Below are 15,096 nucleotides of genomic sequence, written 5' to 3'. Positions count from 1 at the left end.
GAGAACGGGACAGGTACGGGTTGGGATTGGGAAAAGGGACAGGGGTAGGGAACGGGACAGGTACGGGATTGGGAATAGGGAGAGGGTTTGGGAATGGGATGGGAATTGGGATGGGTTAGGGTTAGGGACTGGGTAGAGGGAGGGGTAGGACAGGTACGGGATAGGGATGGGATAGGGACAGAGATAGGAACGGGAACAGAGGCAGGTACGGCACAGGGATGGGCCACGGACAGGTGTGGGATAGGGATAGCGATGGAGTAGGGACAAGCACTGCATGGGGACGGGGACAGGGTGGGGCAGCGCTGGGGCCGGGGCAAGGCTGGGGCCGGGACAGGCGCGGTCGGGGTGTCCCGTGTGTCCCCGGTGTCCCCGTGTGCCTGCTCGTCCCGGGTGTTCCCGGAGTGTCCCTGCTGTCCCGTGGTCCCCGGGTCCCGTGTCCCCCGCGGTGTCCCTGATGTCCCGGTTGTCCCCGGATGTCCCGGTTTCTGTGCCGCGGTCCGTCCCTCCCCGGCGGGGCCCCCGTGCGGGTCCCGCCGGCGCGGGCGGCTGCCGGGCCCGGGCGGTGCCGTGCGGATCGCGGGCGATCCCGGGCGGTTCTGTCGCTTCGCTATCGCTGTCGCTGTCCCCCGTTGCAGCAGGGCCCGTTCGCCGCGGGGTCCCGGTCCCGGTTGCCGGTGGGCGTGCCGGCGCGGGGGATGCAGCATGCATGGCCCAGGCGGGGCCGAGCGCCGCGGCGGCCTCGGCGCTCCTCGTGTTCCTGCTCTATTCCGCCATCCACAGGGTCGAGGAGGGACACCTGGCCGTGTACTACAGGTACTGCCCTCGGGAGCCTGCTCCCTCCGCCGGGGTCCGTCCTGGCACCACCGCTTGCTCTCTCCTGCCTTTGGCCCCGGGTTTTCCCCCTGTTGTCTCTGCTCCCCGATGAGTCCCGGGCACCCTGGCTCTGTGCAGAACCCTTGGGAGTTTGGGTCTCTCTGAACCCTCAGCTGCTTTCCCTCCCTCTCCCCCCTCCCGTCCCTTTTCACAGTTTGGATTTCAGAGCTTAGAGATCCAAAGTGCCCGTCCCATCTCCTCACATCTGTTGATCGCTCCTTCTTACATCAGGAGCCGTCACCTCTGTCCCAAACTGTCACCCCCAGCCAGAGCACCCATTTTGTTGGTGCTTTGGAATGTTCTCCCTGCCCTTCCCACTCACCACCCTGGACCATTTTCCTTTAATCACAAGCGTGTCGAGCTGGGGGGTTTCTTGGTGCTTTGGGGCTCGTGGAAATCCAAACTGGCAGCACCACATCCACTGCTGGATTTTTCCATGGTTACCAGAGAACTATTTAGAGAGGAAAATCTGTGTTCTTGCAGCTCTGCAGTGTTGCAATGCTGGGAGGCTTTAGCAATAGCTGCCTCCTCTGAGGGTTAGTTGCTCACAGGGCTCAAGGGAACGACTTGTCAGCTTGCAACAGGCAAACAGCAGGAGCACTCAGCCCTTTTGTAGGGGAATTGGTGGCAAATTTGGGGCAGTAGTGTAACTCTCACTCCCCCAACTGTGCCTGCAGCTGAGTGTCCCTGCTTGTTCTCAAAGCTAGGCTCGCTTGAGCCTCTCCCTGTTTTCCTCTCTCTCCGCAGGGGCGGTGCGTTGTTAACCAGCCCGAGCGGGCCCGGCTACCACATCATGCTCCCCTTCATCACCACCTTCAAATCCGTGCAGGTTGGTACCCTCTCCTCTGGGAGGAGCAGCTGTTGGGAGGGTGGGGGTGCCCAGCACGTGTGTGAGTTGCTGGGGACAGGAGATGTCCTACTCCGGGAGGACGGTCCGTGTTTGTGGCCATCACTGTTTCCCAGGAAAGGCACAGGCCTTGTGCCGTGGGAGTTGGGAGCAGGGAATGGGCACAGCTGCCTGTCCGTCCCACAGAAGGCAGGTGGGAAGAAGCCTTGGCCTCTTCCCACACACGAGGGAGGCAGAGGATGCATTTGTGGCTCCATGTTCCTGTTGTGAGAGTCTGGGCACAGCGGGACCTTCCCGGGAGCGGGGCGGTTTGTGAGCTCGGGTTGTCTTTGTGTTTCAGACCACGTTGCAGACTGATGAAGTGAAAAATGTGCCTTGTGGGACAAGGTAGGGATTTCATCTGTATTTCTCCTGGTGCTGAGCAGATGCACTCGGTGGTGTCATTTACAGTGCTGGGAAGTAAAGGCACGTGCCCTAAAATTAGTCCTGAACACACACATACACCCCACTGTAAAAGAACATGGAAATTATAGAACAGGAGGTACATGAGGGGGTGCTCTGGCTTTTGCTGCAGCTGCTGCTCAGAGGGTGTTTGCATTCATAGTGATATTATCTTGATTTTTCTTGGTTTCTCCCCTCAGTTACTCTGACACCCCATTGCTTGTGCTTTGGTCTGCCCTCGGATATTTCTAGTCTGGATTTTGTGGCTGATAGAAGTGCTGACCAGAGGGCAAAAGCAAATGGTGAATGGGAATCCTCCTGGTGGGAGAGGGTCCATTTCCAGATGAAATGCCTGATTCATAGTTAAGCTGATTCTTTTGTCAGCACAGACCTGCTCGGTTTTAACAAGCAGAGCAGTAGCAGGAGGAGAGGGCTGGTTGAGCTGGGTTGCAGATCCTGTTGTGTTGGTTCATCCACAGGTTAAAGTGGTGACTGGAGCTCTTTCTTCAGGGTAAAAAAACTCCTGGTGATTCACCTTGTCTTTTAGCTCCAGTGTCCTCAACAAAATTTCTGTTTAAAAAAATAAATCCCCGTGACTTGAATGATGACACTCAGTGACCACATTGAAATTGAAAGTGGAATGGTAATGGCAACATTAACAAAGCAGAGTTCATTTTGATCAGGTTTAACCTGTAATGAAATGAGTTCTTGGGGTTACTCCTGGAGCATCAGACACCACATGGGCTTAAATATTAAAATATGGGTCTCATGGTTTTCGTTTAACATCTCAAAGATTTTCAGGAGTATCTGTAAATAATGTTCAGTGCTGCAGCTTTCATAGAATCCCAGAATGGTCTGGGTTGGAAGAGACCTTAAAACCCATCTCCTTCCACTCCCCTGCCATGGGCAGGGACACCTCCCACCAGCCCAGGTTGCTCCAAGCCCCGTCCAGCCTGGCCTTGGACACTTCCAGGGATCCAGGGGCAGCCACAGCTTCTCTGGGCAACCTGGGCCAGGGCCCTCCCCACCCTCACAGGGAACAATTCCTTCCCAATATCCCATCTAACCCTGCCCCTGGCAGTGGGAAGCCATTCCCCCTTGTCTTATCACTCCAGGCCCTCGTCCAAAGTCCCTTTGTGGTGAAGTAACCATTCTTTAGGGCAAGCAGAAAATCCCTGCCAGCCTCCACCATTCTGTGCTTCTGGGATTTAGGAGCTAATTATTTCTGTTTGGTTCTGTCAAGTGAGTTCATGACATTCCTGCTGCATTTCAGCATTGTGGGGTTCAGTTGTGCAGTGCAGGTGGTTGTGAAGGTACAGGCAGTAAATGTGCTTTAAAACACCCAACAGCTGGTGAAAGCAGTTCCTAGTTAATAATTGAATACACTTCAGACCAAAGGTCCCAGTAGCCCTGTCCACTTTTAAGGTGTCACTGCAGGAGCCTTTCAGTTTGCTGCAATTGGATCCAAAGGCTGCAGCTGCTCCATGCCAAAGCCTGGAATCCAGATTTCCTTAGTGAAACATTAGCTTATAAACACTAGTGGGTGAAATCTGAAATGTCACTGTCCTGGTTAAAAGTCAGTTACAAGAACAGATTGTAAACAGTTTAAGTTTCTGTAGTTGTACATTAAACCATCCGATTTTAAAGGCTGGGTTTCTTCCATCATATTTATGTTCCTCTTGCCTGTGTCCTCATCTACATCAGGAAGCTTCTGAATGTCTGTGTGGGTGTCCCATCCCCAATTTCTGCCTTAACCTGTCCTGTTTATAACTGATCAGTGTTAAGTGAATACATTAAATACAGATTTTTAAATACTTTGGCACCAGAGGACTGTTTCCACAGAACAGTTGTCACCTCAGAGACAAAAACCATTTCATTCTGACAGGGACAGTGTGCATCTGCCTCTGGTGTCTGGGATTTCTGCCTTTCCCCAGAAATAATGCTCGAGCATTATTTGCAGAGGTGTGAGAGATGTCTTGTGCTTGTGCTGCAGATCATTGTCAGGAGCCAGACAGAGCCAGGGAGTGCTCTGCTGGGACAGATCAGTGTTTGTCAGCCAGTCACGTGGAAATTCGTGTCATGAACATTCCAAGTGTTAATCCCTGTGTGTCTGGTCATGCCAGATCTGGCCTTCAAGCCCAGTTTTAGGTACTCTGCCTGTCCCAGTCTGCTCCTGTTTGTGGCAGCTCTAGCTGTGAGCACTGAACCTTTGCCTTTTTTTATGGCAGTGCCCCTCAGTTTTTCTCATCTTCTCCAGGTCTAAGGTGAGACTCTGAGTTGTCTGAGGCTTTCTAAGAGCTACCAAGTGTCCACCTCCTGTGGCATTCCCTGTACACTGTCACCTTGTCCTGTCAGGTGGGGCAGTACTGCTGCCTGGTCATGCTTAAAGCTCTCCCAGGCACACACAGTCTGTGTGTTGATCCTCCTTTCAGACTTCCTGTGGGCTTCCCTTTGCTCCTCTCTCCTCAGCCAGTCTGGGCTCTGAGTGGCACGTTGCAGGCACTCTCCCTTTCCTTGTAACATCCCCTTCAAACTGAAGTCCTAAAGGACCCCAACAGAAAGGTGGGCAGTGGAGGAGATTCCAGTGGAAGAAGCCCACGTGCTCTGCTCTGGTTCCTCACCAGGATTTCTGGGATTTCCCTGTCCTGGTAGAGTTGTCATGAGGAGACTGGAACAAATCAGGAGGATGAGAGTGGGCTCAGAAGATCCCTAGGAATGCTGTTGGATGTCACTTCCAGTGATAAACAGTGGTTTTATTCAAAGTGGTGGGACAGAGTGCAGAACAGGTGGAGAAAAACACATATACTCTGTACCATTATGACTCCTTGTGCAGCCTGACAGGCCTAGGAAAGATTTAAAAATAATGATAATGGTTCTTAAGAGAGAAAATGATCAGTAAAAAAGGCATTAATGCTCTTAAGACTAGTACCTCACTGGGAAATAAGTCTCTCTTTGGGCACAGATGTCTCCCCTGCTGGCTTGTCCCTCCCAGCAGACAAGTTCTGTCCATCCCCAAAGTTTTTAGCTCATAGTTGCAGTGAAACAGGTTTGGAGTGAGCACAGGCTGGGCCTGGGAGACCTCTTCCAGAAGAGCACAGACACAGGCAAGTTCACCTGGTTTTTCTGCAGACTTGGCCTTCAGCTGCCAGAGATCAGGATCTGCAATATGAGAAATGGAGTTTGTCATGGGGGATATGTTGGAGTTAAAGCATCACAGAGTCTGGAAATGTGGGAGCTCCACTGCCAGGGACCAGCTCTCTCTAAACAGTTCCTGCTAAAGCTCCTTGTCTGATTTGCCTTTGTCTCGAGGACGACATCACAAGAGTATCCTGCTTAAAATTATGCTCTCAAGAGACTTGTGAGCTGTTGAAAATTAAGTCTTTTCTTCTTCAATGCAGAGTTTGTGCTTTTCTCCTGTGTCATGGGTACCCAGGGGTGGGCATGACCTACTGAAAAGTACACCAGTAAGAGCAGAGCCTGAGGGCAAGCCCAGCTTCTGATTCCTTCTTTTCCCTGCCAGTCTGGCAGCACATAATCCCTTGGGGAGAGGATTGCCTGCAGGCTTCCTCTGATGAGGTGCTGGAGTGTGTGTGCCTGGTTGTGGTGTTTCTTCCTTTCTGTCAGTGGCCCTGCCAAGCTCCTGCTGGAGTTAGTGAATGTGTGAATTAAACTCAGGGCTTTTCTGTTTGAAGTGTTTTGCTGCCTGGAGGAGCTGTGGTGCATCTGGAGCTGGTGTGTGCCCTGCTGCTGGCAGGTGTCACCTGCTGTCCTCGCTGTGTTGGACTCCCCTTTCCTGATAGTTGCAGTTACATTCCTGTTCAGGAGCATTTTCCTTTGGCTGGCTAAGCAGGAGGTCACAAAGGGAAGGGAAGGTGCTTTGCAGGCTTGCTGGAGCACGTTTGTGATTTATGCCCAGAGAGGGACCTGTCTGTGCCAAGGTGGGGTTTGCTGCTGTCTCATTGCAAAATGCTCAGGAACTCAGGGCTGTTCTGGGTAAGTTTTGAGTAAAAGTGGGACAAAGATGACTTTGCTTTTATGCCAGCTGTGAGCAGCTGCAGTGGTACCTGATGAGTTCTTTTTCCCTTGCAGTGGGGGTGTTATGATCTACATTGACCGAATCGAAGTTGTGAACAAGCTGGCCCCACATGCAGGTATTTCCCATCCCCTTTCCACAGGCAGCTCTGGGACTGCCTTTACTCATCCTGTAGCAGCTCTGTCTTGGTTTGCAGGACTTCCATTATCCATGTCTGGAAAATTTCCATGTCTGTTCCCATTCCTTGTTACCCTTATGGCTCCCAGTCCTGTAGCACTTAGTTCCATGCATGTGCCTGCAGGCTTTTTGCAGAGCCAGGGATTTGCAAGGATGAAGGTAAACTCTAGGATTGCTTCTCCCCTGTATGTTTAGAAATGTGACAGGTGCTCAAGGATCCTCTCTCTTGCTGCTGAAGGGGAGAGCACCTGTGGAACTAATCCCAAGTGCTCGCTTGGCTCCTGGGAGAATTGCAAAGACATGTTCCTTTTGCTGCAGCCCAGGACATGGTTGGCTTAAAACGTGGGAATGATCCTTGGTTTCACTTTATAGTGTTGCTGTTCCCATGCATGCAGGTCCTGGACAGGCTTTGCTGTTTGATTTGTTTGTGCAGATGGTAAAACAGGGCTGTGCAGTGTATCTTGCCATGATTACTCTGCTCCTTGAGGTCCTGTAGTCCCAGCTGCATTGGCTGGGGGTCCTCTGAGCTCCCTCCCTCCCACAGCTGGGCAGGGCAGTCCGGAAAACTCCCAGTGCTGGAGGTGCCCCACACCCTGTCCCCGTGCTGTGCTCCTTTCCCAGCATTGCTGGTGCTGCAGGAAGCACTGTGTGTCAGTGGTGCCCTCTGGTAATCCCCTTCCTCCCCCAGTGTACGACATCGTGAGGAACTACACCGCGGACTACGACAAGACCTTGATCTTCAACAAAATCCATCACGAGCTGAATCAGTTCTGCAGTGCCCACACCCTGCAGGAGGTGTACATCGAGCTCTTTGGTGAGTGGATGGCAGCTGGGTGCTCCCACTGAGGGATGTGGAATCTCCCTGTCGTGCTCTGGAATGTGTTACAGCCAGTGGGAGCAAACAGCCCCTGTGCTGGAGTTGCAGTCTGGAATCCAGCTCCTTTTATATCCATAGGCCACTTCCCCTGGGACTTCAGTAGTTCAGATTTCTTTGTCTTTCCCCATCTGCACGTGGGAATTTGGTTTCAGTCCTTTTCCACCGATTCTGGGTGCACAAAGCAGCCACTCTGCTCTTGTGTGTGCAGTGATACCCATTGCCTTCACTATGATGATGGGTTTGTCTTGCCTACTCCTACTTCTAAGCCCTTATTCTGTTGCTTGATTCACTTTTGTACTTCCCCAGCTTCCTTCTGGCTGTTTTTAACAGGTGAGAGCTGGAAGGTTTTTTAGGGAGGTAGCAGTGTTTCAGGAATTAGCACAGGCCATGTTCTCCTTGGTACCTACCTGTGCCCCAAAGACATGACAGTGTTGTGTTCTTCTTGAGTGGCTGGGCAGAGGAGAATGGGCTTATGGTAGATAAAAGGTTGTCAGAATTTTAATGTTAAGATACTGTAAGTCTGAATGCTGAGAAGGGATAGACTTCTACCACAGGCTCTGGGCATTCTTGCTGAGATCCTTAAAACCTTAGCTCAAATGCCACAAATCCATCAATAACCGAACTTTTGTGGGCACTAGCACGTGACTCTCCTTTTGGGAACATTTTCCAGGGGGCAGAGGAGCAATGTACTGAGTGATCTCAGAGAGCACCTTTATCTTACACCATAGCCAGACCTGCTCTGCAAGGCCAGCTGGCTCTGCCACATCAGCTGTGGGAGAAAAGGTGATGAGCTAAATGGTCTCTCTCTTGTCCTCCAAACACAGATCAGATAGATGAGAACTTGAAGTTGGCCCTGCAGAAAGACCTCAATGTCATGGCACCAGGTCTCACTATCCAGGTGAGTTCATTCCCTAATAAAGATTACTCTTTTTTCCACCTCTTTCACTGGATTGGATAGGTTTCTTGCTTCCATTTTCCACATGCCATGGAATAGTTGAGCCTTGAGTTGAGGTTTGGCAGCTGAAGACTGTCCAAATGTTGGTGATGGCTTTCAGACACTGGGTTTATGTAAGGGAAAGACCTACAGGACAGAGAAAAGAACCTTTCAGGTGACAGACCTGCAGGTATTGGCTTTAAATTGCAAAGAGCAAGGGAATGGTTTTAGTGGTTTTCTGCTTACCTTTAATGTTAGAAAATCATGTTTAATTTAACCATATTAACATCTACCTGAACTCACCAGACACCACTTTGAAGGGGTGAGGATCTTTGTTTTGGTGCAGAGGTTGAAAGAATATCCCCCTGTGCACCCTGCAGTGGCTGGTGAGGTCAGCTTTCTCCATGTGGTGCTTTGTAGGGGCTTGGAGAGGTTTTGCTCCTGGTAGGAGCTTAGAACAGTCCCTTCACTGAAGGATGTTCTGGTCTGATGTCCCATAAATCTGCTTTCTTTGCTTGTCCAGAGAAGCAGCAGAGTTGGGATTGTTCACACTGGAGAAGGGAAGGCTCCAGGGAGACCTTATTTCTGGCCTTTCAGTATATAAAGAGTATGTAAAGTTTTATATAAAGCTTACCTAAGTTATAAAAAAGGTGGAGAAAGACTTTTTACAAAGGCCTGTAGTGACAGGATGAGGGGCAGTGGTTTTAAACTGAGAGAGGAATGTTTTACACTGAGGGTCAGGAGGCCCTGGCACAGGGTGCCCAGAGAAGCTGTGGCTGCCCCTGGATCCCTGCAAGTGTCCAAGGCCAGGTTGGAGGGGGCTTGGAGCAACCTGCCCACGGTGGGAGTGGGTTGGAATGGCTGTCAGGAAATACAACTGCAGGACACTCCTGTGAGAGAGGCCATGCTCAGCTGTGCTGCACGGGAGGATTAGGCACCATTGTCCACAGCACTGCAGCTGCTCTCACAAGGGCATTTCCTACACCTTGCATCCAAACATTCAGTTTGAAATGTGCCCCCTTTTCCTTCTCTCACAGGCTGTGCGTGTTACAAAACCCAAAATTCCAGAGGCCATCCGGAGAAATTTTGAGCTGATGTGAGTAGCTGGACATACAACTGTGTGAATTAGTTTTGAGGGTCCAGGACAGGCACAGTGCTGTTAGCAAGCTCTTCCCTGGTGCTCAGAGAGTGAGAGGGGAGCTCTAGGCAGGCCAGGTGCACCTGTGGATTCTGTTTCTCTGTTTCCAGACTGAAATCAGGGCTCAGGGGTCTTGGTATCTTGCCCATAAATTCCCCTCCAGGATCCCTGAGACCCCTTTGGAGCAGGGGGAGATGCTGTTGGATCTCCCTTCACCTCCCTGTCCCCAGCTGAGCCAGCCCAGCTCCCAGTATCCCTGCACTGGGCTCACTCCCTGTCCTGAGGGCCTCGGGCTGCACCTGCATCCACATGTGGCCTCACCAGTGCCAAGTGGGGAGGGGGACAATCCCTTCCTTTGGCCCACTGGCTGTGCTGTGCTCATACAGCTGCACACAGAACCAGTCCCGTGGCTGTGAACAGGGGGCTGGCAGCTGCTCGTGGTCTTTCCTGCCCTCAGATGCAGAGCTGCTCCCCATCTCCCTTTCCCCAGGATAATGTTTCTCCCCTTGCAGGGAGGCTGAGAAGACCAAGCTGCTGATTGCAGCCCAGAGGCAGAAGGTGGTGGAGAAGGAGGCAGAGACAGACCGGAAGAAAGCAATCATTGGTATGTGACCAGGACAGGCTGAGCTGCCATTCCTGCATTCCCTGGTAGCTGAGGGAGGCACGGCCAGGCTGCACCAGGAGTCATTTTGAAAATCTGAGTGTCTTTGCTGCTGTATCTCTGTCCCACCTCCCTCCTGTGGCAGCAGAGCAGTGAGCACCTCTGTCCTGCAGCCACTCCACTGCAAAAACTGGGCTGGGAGCTCAGTGTGCCAGGGGATCGCCCTGGGAAATGGGATATCAGCTCTGGAGACATCAGCACTGTGTTTTCTTCCTGTAACTGTGCTGCTTGGAGTCCAGGCTGGCACTGTAGGATCCCAGCAGGAAGGGAGGGAGTAGGGAACAGACCTGGTGTGGCAGATCCTGCAGTGAGCTGCTGGTCAGGGTGCTGGTGCTCACACCCTGGGAAGCAGATTCCTGAGCTGAGCCCGTTGTGATTGCAGAGGCAGAGAAGGCTGCCCAGGTGGCCAGGATTCACTACCAACAGAAGATTATGGAGAAGGAAACGGAGAAGCGGATTTCTGAGATTGAGGGTAACTTGCACTGCTGGGTCATTTTGCAGCTGAGGGGGGATGGCAGGGAGGGGATCCTCAGGCCTGGGCTCACAGGCTGTCCTGCAGAGCTCATCCAGGGTGCAGCAGTGCAAGGCTGTGCACTGGGAACGCTCCAGGAAGCCACAGGGTGGGTGCAGGGCCAGCCAAGCTGTCTCGGACACTCCTGGGTCAGCTGGCCCCCGTGGGATGAGGGCTCAGGTGCTCAGTGTGGTGGGACTGTTCACTTCCTAACACTTTTTTTCCTGTCCATCCTCTGCTGCCGTGTTAGATGCTGCGTTCCTGGCAAGAGAGAAGGCCAAAGCTGATGCTGAGTACTACACTGCTCGGAAGCTGGCTGATGCCAACAAGGTGAGCTCTGGGAAGCTGGTCAGGACAGGACTCGCTCCCTCTTTCCCTCTGCACAGGAGATGAGCTTCAGGTGGGCAGCACTGGAAAAACACTTGATTTAACAGCCTGCATCCCAGAAGGCCTGATGCAGTATTGAATGAGGCAGCACCCAGAAAGTTGTGTCTGACAGCCCCTGTTTGTGTTCCTGTAGCTGAAGCTGACCCCCGAGTACCTGGAGCTGATGAAGTACCAGGCCATAGCCGCCAACAGCAAACTGTACTTCGGCGACCGCATCCCCGGCGTGCTCCTGGAGTCCTGTGCCTTCCAGCAGGCCAGCCCGAGGACTGCCCACCAAACCAGCCTTCCTGCACAGGAGGCCCCGGAGACCTCTGGAGAAAGCCAGCTCAGAGGCAAGGAAAGCACTGGCTGAGGAGGGAGGAGGAATCCCGGTGTGGCTCAGCAGCAAAGCCCGGCTGTGGTCGGGGACGTGGCCCCGGGCTGGTGGGGCGGACGCAGCACACGCCTGGACATCTTGTGTATAGGTGGCAGTTGGGTTGATTTTCTTCTAGCAACAGATTGCAAGGGCTCTGCCTCTTCCGTTTCTTCCCCTGTTAAATTGGTGCTTCCAAAGGAGGGATAATCCTGTACTAACATACCTATACTGGAATATTAAAAGACAGACGCCGGGAAAGGCTTCCGGAGTAGGTGCAGTTATTTAGCAGGCATTGCTCTGGAGGCAGGAGATGTGGCTTTGAGTGCTGTGTTGCTGCACCCTGGTTGTTCCAAGTGCTCCTGGCTGAGGCCGAGCGAAGAGGAGGTTTCCTTCGTCCTGCCCATGAAGCTTCACTTGGTGGACTCCAGGCAGGTTCCTGCCATTGCTCTCTCTCTCTCCTCAAGGACTCCCATGGAGTGGGCTCTCCTTGGCCAGCGTGTTCCTGCTCAGGGCAAGGAATGGTTTGGTGTGGAGTAGGTTACTGGAATAGGATCTGCATAGCCATGGTATTCCTGTAGACAGCAGCACTAGGTAACAACTCGGAGCAGATGGTCTCTGATGGGATTCTGCAACTCCCCTCTCCAAGCAAGAGCCTTGCACTGGCTGCCTGGGACTGACTGTAGGGTGTTTCAGCTGCGTGGCTGGGGCTCACCTTGCATCCTAAACCAGATTTCAGGAGCACCTCGGAGCAGCTGGTTGGGAGCAGAGCTTGGGAAATCTCTGCTCAGATCCCAACTTGTGAAATCTCTGCTCAGATCCCAACTTGTGAAATCTCTGCCCAGATCCCAACTTGTGAAATCTCTGCTCAGATCCCAACTTGTGAAATCTCTGCTCAGATCCCAACTTGTGAAATCTCTGCTCAGATCCCAACTTGTGAAATCTCTGCTCAGATCCCAACTTGTGAAATCTCTGCTCAGATCCCAGCCTTCCTCTAGGTCAGCAGGGCAAGGGGGCTGAACTTCCACTGCTCTGCCATGGTGGCAAGGTAAAGGGGGAAGAGAAAAGTGAAGGGACCCTGCGGAGCAGATCAGATGTTTGACACCTCAGCTGCAAAGTAGGTGAGTCATCACTGCTCCCCCGTGCAAAATCCACTGCTCCAAGAAGTGGGACCTGCCTCGTGTGTCCTTGAACAGCTGTGGTGAGAGTGTGTCCCTGGGCCTCTCATCCCTGGACAGGTTTGCTGCAGTGCAGGACTTCAGGCTGCTCCTGAGCAGTGCTGGCAGCAGGATCTCCTGTGGTGGCCCTCCAGGCACTCTGCCTGTTGAGATCTTGTGTCCCTGGCACTGTCTGCAGCCTTGTGGCAACGGGAGGGACATGTTCAGCTTTTGCCACAGTGAAACATTCAACCCAAAACAAGAGGCTTGAGCTTTACCTGTGCTGATGATGTCCCCAGACGAGTTGTGTGGGCTTCAGGCTTTGCAGTGCTGTGTTCCCACCACACGTGGCTCGGCTTGGCGGGTGCCAGTGTCTCCTCGAGGAAGTTTGGTAACACGTGGTGCCTTGTGCTGTCCCAGCTCCTGCCCTGGCTCCCTGTCCTCCATGTCTGGGGCAGAGCAGGGATGTGTTGGACCTGCCCCTTCTGCAGGGTAGGACATGACTGTGGGACTTGGCAGCAGTTTCAGGGGGTCTGTCTGTCCTCTATCTGGCTGCAAACTCCCAAGGCCCAGTTGATGCTCTGCTCCAGAATACCAGCTCCTCTTCCAGCCCAGCCATGGCAGGAGCCAGGGACCCGGGGCACCAGTGTGGAGAGGAAGGGCAGTGTAATCTGTAGCTGTGGTGTTTGAAATGTCTCCTGGAAGTGCTGTTTGACTTGCAGGGTCCCCTTTCTCCCGTGGGAAGGGCTTTGAGGGGGCTGTGGAGTCACATCTTTGAGCTGCCACCTCCTCAGTGGTGCAGCAGGCCCTTGGCATGGGGGCACGGCCTCTCCTCACCCCGGCAGCACCCTCTTCACTTGGATTTTGGGATGAGGGCAGACTTCATAGAGCAGAAGCACTGCTGGAGGGGATGCTGGCAGGGTTGTAGGCTTGTTCTCCATGTTATACTGGGGTCGGACACTCTGGGCATGAGGAATGGGTGGACAGGGTAGGTTCTGCCAGCCTGGAGGTGCCAGGGGCACGAGGGGAGCTGCTGGGAGTGATAACCAGGCAGCTCACAGCTCTCCTGCAGCAACCAGAGCAAGATGCCTGTGCAGGGAGCAGGAAAACCTTCCAGGCCAGTGCAGGAAGGGCTGTCTTCCCTCTGGACCTGAGCCTTGCTGGGTCTCCCTGCACTATCCAGGTGGGTGCATGGCTTTATCCTGAGTGGCTGTCACTGGCTCAGTGTCCCCCTGCTCTGGTTGGGTGACATCAGCCTGGTCTGAGGGACCCTGGGGGATGCTCCTGTAGTCCCAGGTCCTGCAGCAGCCTGTGTGATGCTTGGTGCCTTCTGCAAAAGCCTCCTCCCTCCCTCCCTGCTTGCCCAGCCGCTGCTGCAGAGGCCCCAGTAGGTGTGCAGGGGGGCATTGCCACAGCTTTAGCACCCCAGGGTGGGCTGTGCTTCCCTCTGAGCCCCAGGTGTGAGCAGGGACATGGGACTGTGGGTTAGAACTGGCTTTTCTCTCCGTTCCAAGGGCCTGTGTGGGCCTGTGACTAAAGGGATCTGCCCCTGGATCCACATCTCCTTAAGGAAACACGATACATATGGTCAGGTTTACATTCACGGTGTTGAGTTCTTTTGATAAAGCAGAATAAAATTATTTTGTTACCATTTTTCTGAGTGGTTTTATGTGTCCTGAGGCTGGTGTCACTGTAGGCACGTGGAGTGGGGTCCCCCTCTACCTCTCACCCCGCAGTGACGCTGTGGTGTCCTCAGCTGCAGCCTCTGCCACCCTGGGAGCCCCATGAGCAGCCTGTGCTCAAAGTAAACCACGGCCAGGATGGTGCTGAGCACGGGGGGACTCACTGCAGCATCCTGCAGCCCCTGGGCAGCCTCCTCTGTGTGACTGCCAGAACCTGCTGCTGTTTGGCCCCTGTTGCTCTGGCACAGGACTGGGGAGCTCAGCTCCAAACCTTCTCCCCCTCCCCTGATCCCCACACAGCTCCCTGCCTGCCACCACCTCGCTGTCCTCTGCTGCCCAGAGACACCCCGTGACACCACTACCTTCAGTCTTTATTGGTATAAAAGCCTTCAACCTAAATTATATAAAAAGTGGGAGGCCTGTTTTCACAGCAGGTGGCTCGAAACGGTCACATAAGGGTCATAAATTAATGGCTGCAGGAAAAAGGCTCCCAGAGAATTCCCTTTCAGAACAGTAACTCCAGGGATAACTTGAGAGATAAAAGCCCCGTGGGGAAACCAAGCCTAGCTTGGACCTGCCACAGCCTCTGGTGACATCTCCCTGTGTGATGTCCCCGGCCAGGTCAGTGTTCCCAGGGCAGGGTCCCCACAGAGCAGTGCTCCTCCTGCCTGGCATTCCAGGAGCTCCTCGCCGTGGCCCCAGCAGGGAAGGGGCAAGGAGGAGCAGGACACATTCAGGACGTCAGGAGAGAAGGCAGCGGCTTCCAGGGCGCGGGAGAGCCTGGACGGACGCGGGGCTGGCATCCAAACCGGAGCTGGCACTGTCCCGCTCCTGGTTCCCTCGGGAAACCCCGGCCGACGGCTCTCCCTGGGACAGCCACGGGGCTGCGGAGTCCAGTAAGGCACGACAAGGATCTGTAAACACTGGTGCCCCCCGGGGGAGGCTCGGGCCAGCAATTCAAGTAAGGGTGGAAGCGAGACGGTGGCTGCCCGGCTGTGCCACCCGCGCCCGCTGTGGCCCTCCTGG

The 15,096-nt window shown here is 53.7% G+C and overlaps 2 protein-coding genes across 2 annotated transcripts in view; one reads left to right on the top strand and one right to left on the bottom strand.

Annotated features, from left to right (window-relative positions):
- The first annotated feature begins 706 nt into the window (after window positions 1-706).
- Window positions 707-14,041, top strand: ERLIN1 (ER lipid raft associated 1). The gene is given in 12 exon segments (XM_018079874.3): window positions 707-813; window positions 1,621-1,702; window positions 2,061-2,107; window positions 6,251-6,312; window positions 7,060-7,185; window positions 8,073-8,146; window positions 9,220-9,278; window positions 9,833-9,924; window positions 10,364-10,453; window positions 10,743-10,822; window positions 11,013-11,156; window positions 11,158-14,041. Coding segments are annotated over 12 exon segments (1,149 nt in total). The 3' UTR covers window positions 11,344-14,041.
- A 770-nt stretch (window positions 14,042-14,811) lies between these two features.
- Window positions 14,812-15,096, bottom strand: part of ADAM8 (ADAM metallopeptidase domain 8) — a 13,260-nt gene continuing 12,975 nt past the window's right edge. Inside the window, exon 15 of the mRNA XM_029962603.1 lies at window positions 14,812-14,954. Coding sequence (XP_029818463.1) covers window positions 14,812-14,954 — 143 coding nt within the window. The remainder of the gene's footprint in view (window positions 14,955-15,096) is intronic.

The sequence above is a fragment of the Manacus vitellinus genome, unplaced genomic scaffold, assembly GCF_001715985.3.
Source record: "Manacus vitellinus isolate BGI_N305 unplaced genomic scaffold, ASM171598v3 scaffold_48_pilon, whole genome shotgun sequence".
NCBI classification, from domain to species: Eukaryota; Metazoa; Chordata; class Aves; order Passeriformes; family Pipridae; genus Manacus; species Manacus vitellinus.
The sequence above is the reverse complement of the archived record's forward strand: the minus strand, read 5'-3'. Positions and strand labels throughout refer to the sequence as shown.